The sequence below is a fragment of the Mastigoproctus giganteus genome, chromosome 5 (genome assembly GCF_048544385.1).
Source record: "Mastigoproctus giganteus isolate SK-2022 chromosome 5, ASM4854438v1, whole genome shotgun sequence".
In the NCBI taxonomy this organism is placed as follows: Eukaryota; Metazoa; Arthropoda; class Arachnida; order Uropygi; family Thelyphonidae; genus Mastigoproctus; species Mastigoproctus giganteus.
In genome coordinates this window covers 21,015,036-21,034,172 of record NC_143579.1, presented here as the reverse complement: position 1 = coordinate 21,034,172, position 19,137 = coordinate 21,015,036, and the positions used below count along the sequence as shown (strand labels likewise).

General features: G+C 39.8%; 1 protein-coding gene across 2 annotated transcripts in view; it reads left to right on the top strand.

Annotated features, from left to right (window-relative positions):
* LOC150085230 (zwei Ig domain protein zig-8-like) overlaps window positions 1-19,137 on the top strand; it is an 88,366-nt gene that overhangs the window by 42,236 nt on the left and 26,993 nt on the right. For both annotated transcript variants that reach the window (XM_090373104.1, XM_090373103.1), the window contains exon 2: window positions 8,191-8,402. In XM_090373104.1, coding sequence (XP_090229230.1) covers window positions 8,191-8,402 — 212 coding nt within the window. The remainder of the gene's footprint in view (window positions 1-8,190; window positions 8,403-19,137) is intronic.

The window sequence follows — 19,137 nt, the reverse complement described above, 5'->3', positions numbered from 1 at the left end:
ATTAAAGCACGTGTCTAGCAACTCTACAAATAAATATCCGTAGTCCATGCAGCGTTAGGTTATATGCTCATCAGCAGAATAAAAAGAAAAAAAAAACTTCATTCTTCTGAAGGTTTATTTTTTCTTTTCGATCAGGAATCAGTAGGAATGTAGTGATTGCACTTCTCTTCAATTTCTGTAAAATCAAAAGAATAGCTGACGGATGAACTTGGAACTGTGAGGAGAAAGACCATAGGGATTAACACCCACTAAATTTGTAAAACATCTTACTATTTTCATCTCAATTTCAAGCCAATAATATTAAACGATTGAGGGTGTTCCTCATAATATAAACGTAAATCCCACCATCATTCAAAATTAATACCACCAAAAGTTTAGAAGAAATCTTTTCTTGTTTTCTAGTTATAAAATATTTGTGACAAAATACTTTCTACACTCACTGGCCAAAACATCAGAAACCTCTTGCAATTGGCGTCAATAGATAATTTAAATACAGTTTGAAAATGAAAATTGCAACATCCTATAATAAGTTCCCTGTTGTCAGATAAACACTATACGCTTTCCTGGGGATTCTTTGTCGACTGGACATGGAAAAAAACAAAAATCAAATTACTATATTAGGGTTACCCGTAAATGATTACATTAACCGGTATTCGTGTCTGTAAATTGCGTGTGTTCTCTGGTCGATTTGCCTGTTTTGCTGGAAGAAAAAACCTCAGTTTCTGAGGGAAAAAACCTTGCTATCTACGCCTGAGACCGACTAACTCAGCCACGGAGTGATGGACATGGGAAAGACATGTGATATTTCAGATTTGAAGAAAGGTGTTATTGTTGAAGCACGTTTAGCAGGAGCCACAATTGAGCAAGCAAAGAAAATCGCTGTTTTGTTCCAAAGGGTAGAGCTGCAATAGAAAGCCGATAGATACACCACATATATTCCAATAGTTAGTTATCATTCCTGGCAAATGAAGAAGAAAGGTGAAGAATCTAGGATTTGGTAACTGTTTGCCTTACAAAAGCCACCTTTTTCTTCAAAAAATCGAGAGATTCGTCTGCATTGGTGCAGCCAGCACCACTACGGGACTGTGGAACCGTGGACAAAGATCATGGGCTCTGACGAGTTTCTGTTTATACTTTTTTGCACCAAAGGTAGGATGAAAGTGTGGCCTGAACCACTTAAGAGGTCGTTGGTGGTACCATGGTATTGGGTATATTCTGTTGTTGCCAACCTACTCCGCTCGTAACGTTAGATAGTGGTGTTAACTCCAATGAATATCTCTCTGTTGTATTGGTCTAACTTCATTCTCTACCGTGAAAAATTCGTATGTGAATGGTTCGAGGAACTTTCCTAAGATTTATAACATCCAACCTGACAGCTTAATTCTCCATATCTGAATCCAATTGGGGATGTCTGGGATTTGTTGGAAAGGACAGTTCGGCTTCGCAGTTGTCCACTGATCACAAAACAGCAGCTGACAAATATCCTGACAGGAGAATGGTCAAATCTGAAGCTAGATTCCCTCAAACTTCTAATGAAATCCATATCGCGTCGTGTAGGTTGTAATTCGGGAAAAAGTGACGCTACTAGATATTGAATATAGGTTTCTAATTTTTCAAAAGTGGGTGTTGTTGATAATGCATAAGTAATACCATCGGTCGGTTTGTGTTTTTTAAAGTACGATGTTACGTAATTTCCTACGCAAAGACATTCCATTGAAATCATAATTATCGAATTAAGTTCTGGTCTTGATTAGACTTTGAAAAATCGCGAGTTTCTAAACGCGAATAATTTAGTCTAAGAGAAAAATGTCTTAGGCTGAATTTGTAACTGCATTTAATGCTTTAAGAGAATCTGCTTTTTCTAATTAATATAATTAATTTTACTAACTATCTACACTTGGAAACCTTGCCTTTGAGCAAAATGCCACCGTGGTTATAATCATCATCTCCTACACCGGTTGGTAAAGCCAACTTCGAATCTCGTCAATGAGAAGAGAAATTTTTATAGGTATTTAGATAATGGCTGAGTTAGTCGGTCACAGGTGAAGGTCGTATGATTGTTTCTTCCATTAGCATGGGCTTTTTGTGCAATAAAAAAAAAAAAAAAGACCTAGACCGACAAAGTTGGTAACCGTATGGAAAAATCCCATCTCCACAAGTATTTTTCGATTTTGCTCAAAGGTTATGGAACTAACACAAATGTGTGAATAAATATAAATAAAAATGGAACTAAATATTCTTTATTTATGAAATAGAGCGACGTCTGGCTGACATAAATAAAGTTGTGCATAACCTTCAACCGTGAGCAATGCAATTAAAGTAGAAAGGAAAGAATGAGTGGTTCAAAGTCATTCACTGGACTTCTCACTTTGTACTAACGCTGTGGAAGAGCATTGTGGGGGTGGGGCTGTTTATTGAGGCTCGCCAATTGTGGGGGTCGTTCTGGGTATTATTGTTTTTCTTGGTTGCCCTAATTTTCTTTATATTTTAATTATTATAATTTATCCCCTTTTTTATATGTATATCCCCGTAGTCCAATCCTCCCACTTAGCATCTGACTTGTTTGTTCTCAGAAGATTACCTGACTCGTAGGGGACCTTAATTATTTTAAGTATTTCTCCACAGGATTGGCTGAGTTTCGGAATGACAGACTCCAACACATGAATGTAAAATAAAACAATGTTTATTAACATATCATACAGAAATTAGCAATAGTATTTGGTCAAACTATATTTGGCTGGTGACTTGTTAATTCATTAACCTTTATATGTGTAAATATCTTGTTCAAACTCAATTGTTTCACCATCTGATATCCTATTCTAATACACATTATTATTCATTATGACATGGTGTCTCTTCATGTTCTTTACAGGGACTTCAATAGGTCGTGTCATACACTTTACATAGATTCTTCCCACTCTTCTTCTGAACAGTCTGTATAATAAACCAACTACCAGCCAATGAACTGGCTCACAAAAACTTTCAGAGTTCGTGTCTCAATTTGTAAGAAAATTGCATTTATTCAATCAGACACCCTTTCTGCAATCAGGTCAACAGGAATTATTAATCAATTCAATTTAACATTACCCTTCTGAACAGTTAACCCTCTATACCTTTATATATATATCACTTATTAATTAGCCCCTGCTCAAAATCAGAAATACTTTCCACAAATCAACTCATAATAAATTGAAATTTCAACCTTCAATTTCATACATATTATAAAAACCTTTCCCAACTTTAAACAATTCTTAGTTATCTATTATAATCTCTCCTTCCAGCAAGCATTAATATGAGGAGCTTCACTTCAGATTATAGGCTACGTCCGTCTTAAATACCTAACACTTTTATTCATATATTCATTACTTAAACCTCCCTCCTTAACCATATATGTCTAGTTATCTTAAAGTCCTCTCCTTAATAAATTAAGTACACCTATGTTGGTAAACTCTCTAGCACTTACGTGTTAGGCCTGGAACTTCCCTCTCTGCTCGGCTTCCTTTCATATCGGTCATTCAGGTACTGGAATGCGGGGGCGCTCATTTGGGGACCTCGGTGATTATGGTGCTTCCCTACCGGATACTGTACGGCTGGAATCAATCAGTGTCGCTTACTCTTTACCGGTCAGCATTTCTTCTTCCGTGGATAGAGGGGTTTTCGAGTAGGTCAATGGTTCGACCACTCATTCGACTGGCTTCGCCTATATAATTCTCAGGGTGTGATTCTTCCTTCTTCCTCACTACGGCTTCCATGTTTACAGGTGAACATTACTACGGGCTGTCGGGATATGCAGAATTTCTATCCCTGCTTCCATCTACCTCAGGTCAGCAGCTATCATCCAATTTAGACTACTGCTCTGCTTTGTATCGCTCTCCAGCTCCTTCAATTCATTCTCCAGACCGCTCCGAGAACTTCTTCCGAATCTCACGAAAAACTTTTCCAGAATGCCACGAAAACCTTTTCAGAATCTCCCTCTCAAAATTCCCTCTATTTTCTTCCTGGCCAATAGGAGATCTGCACATCCTTTTTCCTGTGTTCTCATTTGTCTCCTCTCCTCTTCCGTGGGCGGGTCTTCCTTAGTGTTTGTGCCCCAACTTCCGTGGACCTCGAACATACCAGAACAATCCAGAAAGAGAAGCGGAAGTTCAGGTCAACTGAGAAGCGTCACAGCTCCTCCCGTGACCTCACGCGCGCACACCTGGTGACGTCGCCTACCTCTAATAGCGTTTCACCGTGAAATCTTTAAGAGGGCCAGCTTAAGCACTCTTGGCCCTTACTATGGTGCATCTGCTTCTGTCTTAATGGGGGATTTGTCATGGTATATTACTTTCACTCACTCGTCAAAGAACTTCTATACAAACAAGCTACTACTAAACAGAGAGTGACTGGAAGGTATTTTTGAATTCCAGTGTTTCTTAATCCATGTTGTTTGTACCAGAAAACCACTATTCGTACTACAGTTAAATTCTCATAATATTTAACAATTTTTATTAATTAATGTAAGGACGGGTCCTTACAGCATGCCTAATGAGTTGTTTTTCTATTCGGTATAGTTCGCCCTTCTGCAGAAGTGTTCTTCTTCTTCTCTGGCGTTATAACCCAGGGTGGGTCTTATCCTTTTCAACGATGTTCCACCACTAAGCCATCCCAGAAGCCAAACTTCTCCAACTTCTTATTCTTATGGTCTTTAAGTCCTCTTCTACATCATTCATCCATGTTTTCCGCCGTCTTCCTCTTGCCCTCCTACCGATAGGTTTCCATTCCATTATCCTCTTAGTTGTTCTGCTGTCATCCAGTCTCATAACACGTCCCAACCAGGCAAGTCTCTGGCTCTTCACAAATCTGACGATGTCGCACCCTGAATAAGATTGTCAAGTTCATGGTTCATTCTGATCCTCCAGGATCTATCAATGTCTTGTACAGGCCCAAAGACTTTTCGCACAATTCTACGCTTGAACACTCTCAACAACCGCTCATCTTTACTCGTTAATGTCGAAGCTTCACAACCGTATGTTACAACTGGTCTAATGAGACTTTTGTATATACTTAATTTTAAATGTCTGCTCAATACTCTGGACTTCATTAGTTTTTCATGTGCATAGAAATATCTGTTTCCACTCAGGATACGGAACTTAATTTCATTTGTGCTAGAGTTGGAGTGGTTTATATACAAACCTAGATAGTCGAAGTTTTGAACATGCTCAAACGAGAAGCTGCTGGTTGTTAAATTTTCCGTGTTATCTGCCATTCTCCCGACTTCCATACTTTTTTGTCTTCGCTTCATTTATCCTAAGTCCTCTTCTTTGTGCTTCACTATCCAGCCTGGCCACTGATAATAGCGACATCATCAGCATACGCACAGACCTGCACCGTCTTTGTGCCTATGTGTCCAGTCACTTCTAATTTTCTGACAGCTGCCTCTAAAACCAAGTTAAATAACACAGCAGAGAGTGCATCGCCCTGTCTAACACCAGCGTTAATGTCAAAGAGAGTCGTCAAATCATTGTCAATTCTGACCACTGCTTAGAGACAGGCAGGGTTGATTTTATGAGCCTAACAATCTTTGCAGGTATGCCCAGGAGAAGGAGATCATTTATCATTTCCTCCCTGTTGAGTGAATCAAAAGCTTGTTCGAAATCTACATATAGGTTAAATAAGTGTATATTAAACTCAAATGCTTTTTCCTGTATCTGCCTCAAAAAGGAAAATCTGGTCAGTTGAGAGGTTGTGTCTAAAACCACACTGATATTCTCCAATGATTTTACCTGAATATGCTGCCAGTCTGTTATAAATAACTTCAGAAAAAACTTGTAAGTAACGCTCAGCAATGTAATACCTCCATAGTTAGAGCAAAGTAGTTTATTACTGTTCTTGTGAATCGGCTGTATGATTCCAAGTGTCCATTCATCAGGGATTTTTTTCCTCAGACCATATTAATAGTATCACATTATGTATTCTTCTCCATAGTGTCACTCCACCGTTCTTGAGCAACTCTGCAGTTATTCCATCAGCTCCTGGTGCTTTTAAGTTCTTTAAGCACTTAATAACTTTTCGAATTTCTTCGAAACTAGGGTCTGCAATGCATGGTTCTACTGTATAGTAAATTGCTGTTTTGTTTCAGTCTTACCTCCTGTCAAAATGCTATCAAAATACTTTTTCCACTGTTTCAGAACCTCCTTTCTCTTAGTCAGCAAGTTCCCTTCACTGTCCCTACATGCAGTAACTTTTGATTGGAATTCCTGTGTACTTTTTTTAATCTTCTTATGAAACTTTTTACTTTCCTTCTTGTTGTAATGTTCCACCATTTCGTCGACCTTCCTTCTCAAAGCTTCTCTCTTTTTCTTTCTACACAACCTAACTGCGGCAATCCGTTTTTCCTTTTCCTCTAGTGTTCACTATTCGCTCTACTGTTCCTCTGTAAAATTTCACCCTGGCTTGTCTGTTCAATTCTACTGATACTCGACACTCGTCATCATACCATTCCTCATTTCTCGGCCTTGAGGTCTCACCCAAGGTTACGTGTGCTGCACCCAAAATTGACTTTTATGCAAGTCCATTCATCTTCAATCTTGTCACTTTTTTCTTGTTCCTGCAGTCTTCGGGCCAACTCTGCCTGGTACTTTGGTTCAACAAGTCTATCTTTCAATTTATCTACATTCCACCGCTTAGTTTTCTCAGCCTTTCCTCTTGCTACTAGAGCTATTTTGTACTTCAGTCTGGCTCCCGCTAGAAAATGATCAGAATCGGAGCTGGCGCCCCGAAAAGAACAGACATATTCAATTGCAGTAGCCCACCTCTTAGAGACCAGCACATGATCAATCTGATTAGCCTGATTTGTACCAAGGATTTTCTATGTACCTTCATGAATATTCTTTCTTGGAAACCAGGTACTCATGACTTTGAAGTTATTGGCAGCAGCAAATTGTGCTGCTCTAAGACCATTATTGTTTGTTTCTTCGTGGAGGCTGTCTCCCAAATAGACCCATGAAAACTTCTTCCCTGCCTAGTTTAACGCTGAAGTCACCGAGACTTATAATATCATCATGTCATTGAATTCTTTCACACAAAGCCTGGAGTTCATCGTAAAATCCATCCTCATCATCATCATCATCCGCACCTTCAGTTGGAGCGTACACATTAATGAAGGTCACATTATGAAATTTACCTTTAATTATAAGGCTGCAAATTCTCCCAGACACTGGTGTGAAGGCAAGTACTGATCTGCGCATTCTCTTAGAAATCAGAAATCCTGTTCTCCCTGTCTGTCATCAATTCCAGAGTAATACATTGTAAATTTCGACTTATTAATCATACCTTTACCCCTCCATCTAATTTCTTGGAGAGCAACGATATCCATCTTAAACTTTTCAACTTCCTCTGCTATGCTGTTCATAGCTCCAGTCTGCAACACGGTACGCACATTCCAAGTTACAAATCTCAATACCAAACTCGTGTCCTTATTTCGAGACCTGGTCTGTTTCTCTAAGGGCTGTCCGGTTTCATTTGTCATGTTATACGTAACGGTCAGATTTTTTATACGGCAGGGTAGTCAGCCCTGCGTCCAACTTCAACCTGGAGGACAAGGGTATCTCTTTCCGTCTGTCTCTTCATCTTCGACCTGTTCGGCTTGGGAGACCCTACCAGTAGTTATTCTACTACCGACACAGCTCTCAGGATCACTAGAGCGCACAAGCCCCACCACCACGTCAAGGTGGGGGTGCAGAACTGTTCAGAATATTTTAAAAGTTTACAAGGGATGTCCTTACAGAGTTTGCAATTTCTCTAGAAACGCTAGTCTTTTTTTTTAACGTATTGAGAATTTGAAGCTTGGCAAAGACTGGAAAAATGTGACCACAAACCAAAATGCCACTTACTGAAGCTATTGCGCATGTGTAGAATAACCAAATAGCACATGACGTCATTAATTCAATATCCAAGGAAATTCAAATCACAAAAAGAAAGAGACGAGAGTGGTAATTTACATTTCGTATTTTATTTATAATTATTATTTAATCATTAACTCATTTTGTTTATAGTTTTAATGTCAGGCCTCAGACAACATATTTTAATGCCATTAAAACAATTAATGATATTGTATTGTTCATACTATTATAATTGTTTTATTAATTAATATATATTTGAAATCAGTTATTTTTTAAAATATATCATTCGATTTGATTTTATCGTTAGGTGCCGCTACTGTAGTCCAAGAAAATTTTCTGAAAGATGAATTTACTTCAGTTGATCGCCAAAGGCGATCCCCTTTGCCTTCTAGAAGATACCCCATGTTTCCTTTTTTTAGGAAACCGACATTTGACCCAAATGTACCAAGAAATATCACCACCCAGTTAGGACAAACTGTATATCTTCATTGTGTTGTTCGTAATTTAGGAGATAAAATGGTAAGTATTTCAAGGCTATTTTGAAGAGTATTTAGACCCGTGTTGTATTTTTGGCTTTTGTTTAGTTTAATATCAAAACTGCGTTGAAAAAGTATTGACTGAACTTTAATATTCCCAGTAATTGTTCCAGTTGAATCCGTAATTGTATTTCTCTCCTGCCAGCCATACTTATTTGTGTCTTTTGGGATGTCATGAATATTCTGGCTTGGTTCCAGATAGTTTTAGAGTCTCAGAGGTGAAATATTCTGCATAATACATACATTCTGCAACATGTATTTTTACTTTGAAGTACCTTGTTTTTAAAATTGCATCACTACTTCACTTTTCTTTCGTCTTTGTTCAAGGACAAGTAAGGTTGAGATGCATTTATGCACTTGTGACCTAGATATCATCCCGGTGAACACCACACGCGTCAGCTACTGGTTGTGTGTGACAGTTTCAATCAAAAGATAAAAACCGCCGTAGATGAAGAGATATTTGCGACAAGCTTCGTAATTAGAACGAAATTAAAAAATATATATATATTTTGAGAACTTTTTATTCGAATTTCTAAATTTTCAGGGCTTCAGAGGGGAACCACTTAAGATCCTTTATGAATATGTACACTTAGTGGGAGTTATTTTAATTACATTAATGTTTTCTGAAGCGAAATATAAATCAGTCGAGGTATATCGAAGGGGATGTTGAAAGATGTTTTGCAATTTCTTGGATGCGGCTGTCTGCTTCCTAAAATTGCTTAGCTTTGAATGAGGTCAAATCCAATCTGCGCATAGGGCAGTCATAGGCCAAGCATTATGACTGTTAGCATAAAGCAGAGGATTATAGAAATGGAAGATTTCTATAAAAAAATTGCAGATAGTGCTATTAAATGACATTCCATTAAGTGATAAATATAAGCGATATAGAAATACATCTCAACTAGCTACAAAATTAGAAGCCTTTCAGCAAATTGATGAGTTCGAATCTCAACAACGAAGTGAGGAATTTTTATGGGCCTTTTTCACAAAATGACTGAGTTAGTCGGTCTCAAATGAGGGTAGAATGGTTTTCTTTCCGGAAACTCGAGTCTTTTATCCATAAAATAAATAAACTCGACCAAATAACACATCCAATTTAGAGATATTACACAAGGTGCAATTTGGTCTAAGTCGCTGATGCGAAATGTAATCCTGAACCACTCAAGAGGCCGATGGTGGTATCATGGTATTGGGTATATTCTGTTGGCGTGGATCTAGTCCGCTCGTAATGTTAGATAGGGTGTTAACTCCAATTAATATCTCTCTGTTATATTGGGATAACTTCATTCTTCAATGCTTTATTTTTACCAGGATTACGATGGATTCTTTCCAGACGACAAAAGAACTATCTACCGTGAAAAATTCGTATCTGCGTAGAACATTTGTACACCGATTAGTGAATATCAATAGAACCATGCCACCAATTTCACTGATCCTGTAGTATTTCATTTTAATCTGCATTTTAATGCTTGAGGAACATTCCTAAGAAATATAACATCCAATCTAGCAGCCTAATTCTCCATATCTGAATCCAGTTGAGAATCTCTGGGATGTGATGGAAAGGACAGTTCGGGTTCCCAGTTCTCTATCGACCACAAGACAGCAAACTAACAAATATCCTGATGGAATAAGCATTAAATCTTTACCTAGACATTGTCGTAGCCATGCCATTGCGTGTATGGACTGTATGTGTTCGGACAACATGATGACCTTACTCGATATTCAATCAAGTTTTCTAATTTTTTGGCCAATGAGTGTAGACGCTCCGTTATTGCATACGATTAGTACATATTTTGTAAAAGTCATGTCAAAATTCGTAGTTATTTACCACCACAAAAAATATTCTTCTTTCTTCATGCAGATTAAAATGAAATGCTACAGGTTCATTAAAACTGATGGCATGGTTCTATTGATATTCACTCATTTATATCTATTCCCACACTATGGAAAGCCTTGCAGGCATCATGGCTGCAGATCACTACGGACATCTTCAGATATCTGGTGGAGTCAATGGGTAGGAAAATAATCGCTGCTATCTATGCGAGCGGTTGCCCAACACAGTATTAGCTTGATGATCATAATTCAGTGACCACTGAGTGTACTTTAAGACTTAATAGCTTTAAGATTTTCCTAGAGTTCATAAATAATGCTGCTAAATTATTAAAGACACCAGAGAAATTACATTATTTCAAAAGAAGTTCCAAGCGTACTGATTTTAAATACGGTAGTTTTTTTTTTTTTTTAATGTTTCAAATATATTATTAGCATTAGCATTAGCATTAGCATTAGTAGAGGCATATGATGCAAGAAAGCAAGCTTATTCAGCATCAGCCAAAAAAAAAAAAAAAACCCACTCCCATTTCACCCCTCCGTTCGTTCGAAATACCTGTCCAGTTGAGCTTTAAATTTGTTTAGGCTATCAACTTCAACAACAAGTGATGGAAGTCGGTTCCACCAACCAACCACCCGCTGGCCAAAGGCAAATTTCCGCACATCTATCCGACATCCGTCCTTCCTCAATTTGAATTTATGCCCTCTGAGGTGATTATTCTGAGCAAGATGAAGAATCCCATTGGCATTGAGCATGCTCAAACCATTCAAAGCCTTATACACCTCTATCAGATCACCTCGCCGGTGCCTAGTCTCCAGACTCTGTAATTTGCAAAACTTAAGCCTTTCTTCGTAAGAGCAACCCTTTGTTCCATTCACTAATCTTGTTGCCCTTCTCTGTACCCGTTCCAGCAGTTCTACATCCTTCTTGAAATGAGGCCTCCAGACCTGTATACAGTACTCAAGATGTGGCCTAACCATTGCCTTATACAAGGGAATAATCACCTCCTTATCCCTGCTAGAAAAATTCCTGTATATCATTGACAAGACACCATCAGCTACTCTTGCAGCTCGTCTGCACTGCTCAGAGAACTTCATATCTGCCTGCACAATCACCCCCAGGTCCTTTTCATTCTCCACCACTGTCAGTGTAGTACCGCAGAGTTGATACGTTGCTCTGGGATTACTGTTTCCCATATGTAGTACTTTACATTTGTCAATGTTAAACTTCATTTGCCACCTCTCAGCCCATCTGTTCAACCTTTCCAGATCCTGTTGCAGCAGCATAGCGTCAGTAGTGTCCTTAACAACCCTGCCAACCTTTGTATCATCTGCAAACTTGGACATTAAACTTGATATCCCATCATCAATATCATTCATAAACACCGAAAACAACAACGGACCCAACACTGAACCCTGAGGAACTCCACTAATAACATTAGTCCACGTTGAGCAGTGTCCATTGATTACCACTCTCTGTCTTCTGCCACTCAACCATCCCCTTATCCATAGCAGCAATTTGCCTCCAATGCCACACTGCTCCAATTTGTGCAGCAGTCTTCCATGTGCAACAGTATCAAAAGCCTTTCTAAGATCCAAATATATAATATCAAAGCTATTCCCTGCATCCAGTTCTTTTGTGACTACATCATAGTATCCAATCAAATTGGTCAGGCAAGACCTGCCCTTAACAAAACCATGCTGCGTCTGAGCTATAACTGAATTCTTGTCTAGATGATCCTGCAGCGCTTCTTTAACCAGTGCCTCCATTAATTTACCTGGAACAGAAGTTAAACTAACAGGTCTATAATTACTTGTGTCAGCCTTTGATCCTCCTTTGTGAATTGGGGTTACATTTGCACATCTCCAGTCTATGGGTACCTCCCCTTAGTCCAAAGAAGCTCTCATAATTATGGCTAGGGGTTTGCTTACTTCCTTTGCTGCCTCCTTAAATATAACTGGATAGATCCCATCCACTCCAGGTGCCTTTTTTATGTTTACCCTCAACAATCTCTCCTCCACTTTCCTCTCAGTTATTACAAAATCATTCAGCTCACTGCCAATGTTTACTTTACCTACATCATTCTCCTTCCTGAATAACTCCTCATGCGTCAATGTAGATGCAAAATACTCGTTTAGATTGTTAGCCACCTGAGCAGGATCCTCAACTGTTGAACCATCAATATCCAGTGGACCAATCTGATTCATCCCTTTCCTTCTTGAGTTTAAATATGTAAAGAACTCTTTTCTGTTTTTCTTTGCATCCTTTGCCAAGGATTTTTCGTAGTCTGCCTTTGCCTGCCTAATCTCCTTTGTGACTTGGTTACAGACCAACTTATATCTATCATAGGCTTCCATGTCACCCATTAATTTGTATGTATCCCATGCATTTTTCTTCTCTGCCACATGTCTCATTAGTTCATCTGACAACCATTTAGGCCTAAACCTTGAACAATATTTCTTAGTTGGTATGTAAAGCCTGGTAGCCTCCAAGATTAGTTCCTTGAATGCTTCCCATTTTGAGTTTGCTGTTGGTAACATCATCAGTTGGTCCCACTGTATAGAATTTAAATACTGTCTCAGACCATCATAGTCGCCTTTACGAAAACAAAAACCCTTCCCTTTACCTCTGATGGTAGTTACCTCCTTGAGTAAATCCCACTTCAACACACTGTGATCACTGCCACCTAGTGGTTCATTTATCTGCAGATTCTTAATGCATGAAGAATCACTACTGATAATCAGATGAAGAGTATTGCTCCCTCTTGTTGCCCCACGAACATGCTGATGTAGAAAACAATCATCCAATAAATCCACAAAACCTTGCTAGTGTGCGAGTGACCAACCCACAAATTCCAGTCAATATCTGGGAAATTAAAATCCCCATTATAAGACTCTCTGATTTACTGGCCCACTCTATTTCCCTATACAGTTTCTTATTGTACTCATCAGAGTAATTAGGCCTATAGCACACTCCTACTCTCAATTTTGATCTCCCAATGCTTATGTCACACCAAACTGACTCGACACTGCCCTGTCCATCGATGTCGACTGGCTTCACTTCCTTGGACTTTATGTGTTTCTTAATTAATAGCATAACCCCTCCTCCCCTCCTGTCCTGTCTATCCTTTCTATACACATTGTATTCCCCAAATTCCAGTTCCGCAATCCTTATATCTCTGTGACACCACGTCTCTGATATCCCAACAATATCTGCCTTTGATGTTTTGAGCAATACCTCAAATTCATCAAATTTATTTACCAAACTCCTAGCATTGGTGTACACGCAGGTATACATGCACCTGTTTCTATTCTTAGCTACCCTAACACAACCCATGTGTTTACTTGTACCGCAATGACTCCCAGCAGTCTCTGAAATATCCTGCATCTTGTTTTTCAGGCTTCTGCTCATTTCAATAGAAGCAGTGCAAGAATCACTTCCACCTCTGCCAGTGGCTACTGTTATTAATCACTATATATTTCTTTTATCTATTAATTTTTGTCTCTTTGTAAACGAAATATATAATGCAGAAAGGTCTGATAGAGACCGATATGGATTTACGTCCATTGACCAACAGTATTAACAGTATTGACCAACCTTTAACCTTACACGGTTAGCGACGCAACCAACTAGAGCTTGTCAAGCACTGGACCTAATCTTCCACAACTTGCAAGATATCAAACTCCTAGCTAGCAACTTTCGATTCCAATCTGATCACTCGCCAATTGCATGTAAACTATCCTTACAGAGCAATTTCCTTGAGTTCCCTGACGAGTACTCCGCTGAATTGCCTAGGAAAGCCTTCTCTACCAAATATCTGAAGCCAGAGATCATTCTCCAATGCTTGATTGGGTTTGACTGGGGGCATCTCTATTCTGAGTCGTAGGAGGATGCCGTTATGCTCTTGTCCGAACAACTGAAGTTAATAGCCCTACGTGGTGCAGCCAGAATCACCAAGGTTGGTAACAGGTTGAATCGAGGTTTTAATAAGGAAACTAAGATGGCTTTCATCAAGAAGCAGAAGGCCTACCGCAAATGGTAGAAAACTCAACTTCCCTTAGACCGTTCCATCTTTAAGAAAGAAAGAGCTTGCTTCTTGAAAAAGAAAAGGCAGGACCTTAACCAAGCTGTTCTAGATAGGTTGAAGAGTGGTAGAAGGATCCTTTCGCATCATCATCATCTAGCCATTGACCAAAAGCTTTTCCAGGAATGGGCACAGTTCAGCTTACTGCAGGCAGATTTTCCTGACTCTGATTCCTCTCTCTCGCAGGAGGACTGGTTACCTAGGGCACACTTGTCTGAAATAGAAATAACTAAAGAGAGCCTAATTGATGTCATTAATGAACTATCCAACAAGCCACTGTAGGTCCGGATGGTTTCCCACTCTTTATTTTCAAAATTTGCGGGCGCCTCCGTAGCTAGGTTGGAAGGAGCAGCAGTGCGTAGCACACGCTTCTTGATTAGACCGGGATTCGAGCCCGTTACCACCAAACACGGAGAATGCGGAAAGGTCAGGGAATGACCACCACATATCCCGGAGCAATATGGCCTTAGTTGCTAATGCTCCTAAAAACCAAATAACAAAATAACAACAAAACAATTAAAATTTGCAGCCCATATATAGTCGACCTTCTCCTTCACCTTTTCAGACAAATCCTGCAATCTGGAATAGTTCCTTCAATTTGGAAAACTTACCATGTTAAGCCCATTTCAAAGATCAAGAAACCGAAAACTCCTAAAGACCTGGGACCAATCTCCATCCGTTGTTCTTTACTCAAAATTTTTGAAAAAGTAATTCAGCCAACAATTGCCCAGCATTGCTTTGCACACAGGCCGGAGTACCTGCATACCGTTCTACACAGGAGATCGACAACTACCAATCTTCTTGATATTCTCTTCAGAATTCAGCGTACCCTTAACAACAAATCACAGATTGATATCATATTCCTGGACATCAAATCGGCTTATGACAGCATACACCTCCCAGCTCATTTTACCATTCTGAAACACTACTTCGGTCTGGCATATACCTTACTTCAAATTTTGAAGTCTATTTTACTTCCTAGACACTTGTCTGTGACCCACAATGACTTTCAGTTAACTATTGACATCTCAAGAGGCATCCCGCAAGGAAGCGTACTGTCAGCTATCCTGTTTGGAGCAGTTTTGGAGCCTTTCCTCGCTCAGAATCCGAACTTGGTGTCTTATGCCGACGATCTGAAGTTCTACGTGAGCTCAGATCACAATCATCAGATTCATGATATCAACCAACAAGTTTGTAGGCAGATATTGAGCTTGGAAAGTTATCTTGCCACAATTGGGTTGCACCTGAGCCCTTCCAAATCAGCGCAACTGACGATAACCAAGAAGAAAGTCAAAAATGATTTCCGAATCTTTGTTAGTGGGGAACCGGTGGAAAACGTAACCGCTCACACTGATCTTGAACTCACCTGGGATGTTGGGCTCACATTTCATCCTCACTTTGTCAGGATGAGGCAGAAGACGTTCGCTGCTCTTTGGGCAGTGCGTCAAGAGTTCGTTGGTGTGTATCATCCAGCGCTGCTTGTTCGGCACATCCTGAGGTGTATTACGCCGATTCCTCTCTATGTTTCAGAAATTTGTCATCTTCCCCTGCCTCGTACCTTCAGAAGTATCTCAGTTTAGAGTACTGGTTGCTTAGATGGATGAACAGGGTGGTTGGCCACCCCCTAACTATCTCCAGATCGATCCTACCGCTAGGTGGCGGAGATGACAGCAGTGTAATATTTGTGCTCCGTCTATTTGTCTATTTTTACTTAACCATTAGTCATTTACTAGATATGATTTATACCGATAGAAAGCATATGACTCCCTCCATCTGAATATTCCAACAGAAGAAGAAATTAATGCTCAGGTAAAGTTTTATTAATGATTTTCTGCATGTTTATCACTTGCTATTTCATCCTCGTTCACCTGCAAGTGTCCCTCAAGGTCACACACCCTGCTGCGCTAAAGAATTAGGCACTACCGCCTAGAGCTAAAGTCAGAAAGAGCTTTCCTACAACAGCCAACCCTCCCTGGAGGATTAAAGAATTCAGTTCGCTATTACAATTTACCCTTCAGCATGGAAAAACAACCAACGGATTCAACGGAACTGACGTGCAGCGTTTGTATGACAGCAAATAAATACACGATCAAATGTTCACGGTGCAGCATCATAATTGGAAGTTGCTGTTCTCAAGTGGATATAGTGCGTTTAAATCAGAAACGACGCAAGAAGTTTCTGTGCACAAGTTGTAAGTCCACAAATGAAAATGATAGAACGGAACAACTGAATAAAACAACTGAAGCGCCACAAGATATCATAGACACTAGTGACTCAGAAAATGAAGACCCCTCCTCACAGTCCGCTAGGAAGCTAAATCACTCCTTAGCTCAAATCTTAGGCTGTGACACATGCCCAGAAGAATGTGAACACAAGAAAACAAGTGACGACCCCCAGGATATTTGTAACATTTTAGACCACACTATAGAAGCGAGCTGTATTGCATTTCAGACAGAAGATAAAAACGAAGTGAAGCACAACCAATTAGCCAACGACATACGGAGGCAGGGAGACTTACTAGAAGAACTCCTTCTCCCCATTTTCAAAACTCTCCAGGACATCCAAAAGGAAAATCACGAACTAAGAGAGCAAAACATTAAACTAATTGCCAGTCAGAAAGTAATGGATAAGAAACTAGACACCGTCCTAACACAGCTACAACATATTAACAGACGACATAATCAGACAGCTGAAAAAAACTTACGAGCTGGCCCTGCTACCCATCCTAAAGAATCAAATAAAGAGCATGATACTCGTCTCAGGACTACTCTCCCAGGCGAAATAAAAACAGTATTGCACGAAGCTGTTCCCCGCAGAGAACAGATACGCCCTGAAATTGTAGAAAGTAGTGAAAACTACTCCCCGAACAGAAGAAATGCAGACTGCAGAACGGAAAACAGAGCAGTGACAACAGTCGCTAGCACTGCGTTACCCGCAAGCCAACCCTGCATAGATATGAATCGCTGTTCCAACTTAGAGCCATATGCACCGAAACAACCTACCTACGCACAGATGGTTACTCTCCCATCAAAATCGGCTGACCAAAGTTCTACTAAAAGAGAAAGCCACCCGCTACCTACCAATCAGCAACATGATGCAACGCGACCAAATGGAGATCCTATGCATAAAATCCCTGTTTCCTCGCCGAGGTTACCCACAGGATATCGTCCTTGCCTTGCCGAAAAGTACAACATCACTTCGGTTCAAACGAGAGGGAAAATATTTGTGTCGCGAATCAACCCCAATATTACTCCTGGTGTCATCAGAGAAATGTGTGTTGAGGGAATTGGTATCGATGTTGAGGTACGTCAAGTACGAACCAGACACCCTGCCTACTCCTCCTTCACCATCTCTTGCCCCATTAATTGTGAAGCCCAACTACTGAGCAGAAACATATGGCCCAGTGGCACCCTTGTTAAAAGATACAGAGAGCAATCGACAAGGCCCACAACTAGTGCAGTGAACACCCTGGCAAAACAATAGCAATTAACGAACACCTCGCCAGTCTTCAAAGAAGATACAAAAGTCTCCATTTTCCTACAAAATGTTCGCAGCATATCCAATAAACTCCACACCTTGCAGAGCCTTCTAATCAATTCAGAACACTCATTTATCTGTCTGACAGAAACGTGGCTCCAAAATAATAAGCAGCTGAACGCTCTGACAGACAATTTAGGCTACAAGTGCATCGGTAGAGGGAGAGAAATCAAAAGGGGCGGAGGAGTAATGATGCTATATAAAACCGACTTCCAGATTGGGAAAGAACACAGCTCTAATTCTGATAACTTTGAAGCTGTTATCGCCACATTCTCTGGTGAGAACAGCAAGGTACAGCTTTGTCTTATCTACATGCCACCAGAACATACGAGGGAGATCAGAAATGAGTTCTTTACCTGGCTGGTATCAAACTTAGACGTAAATATTGAGACAATCATCTTAGGAGATCTGAATATGCCGTTACCGAGGAATAAAGATGCAAAAGCAGAGCTAGACGCCACAGTAGAAGCACTCGGAATGAAACAATTAACAACACCTGCGACAAGAGGATTACAGCGCCTGGATTTAATTTATTTTAACGCGCAAGATGTTAACTTAATAGACAACTCCTTACAGTTTTCCTCCGACCACTCTGCGCTTTCAATGGAAGTTGCTCTTCGAAGACAGATTGCCGATCAGAACTGCGACACACATCAGAGTAATGAGTCAAATTTGATATTTTCCACAAAATATATCAAATGCGAGGTCATATTGCAATTCTTAGCGCAATATAACTTTCAAAGTCTACACAAGATGTCCACTGAAGAAGCCATAGACGAGATTTCGAGGTTACTCTTGCAGATCGCCCGTCTAGGAGCAGCAAAAGTATTAAAGATCTCTGACAGAGCGAACTCTTGGTTCACTCCACAAGTAAAAGTTATGTTTAAAAAGAAGCAAAAGCTCTACCGAAAGTGGAAAAGAACTGGGCACCCGACTGATCGGACTATGTACAAACGCGAAAGGGCACAGTTCATTCGACTGAAAAGACGAGCATACTTTGAGGTTATGAAGGAAAAATTAAAAAAGGGAAAGAGAATAGTTAGCGAGAAAAACAACAAAAAAGAAATGACGGACCAGCTGTTTAGAGAGTGGACAGAAGTCACATTCGGAAAACCTTTGAATGAAAAGCAGAAAAATTGTGAGGAAAACATCCGCGAGATGCAGAAAATGATTGAAAAACTGATGGATTCCACTGGCACTAACCGAATTAGAGATAGAAACATATTACGTGAAATTAATATCAGCAGGGAAAACTTAAAGGAAGCT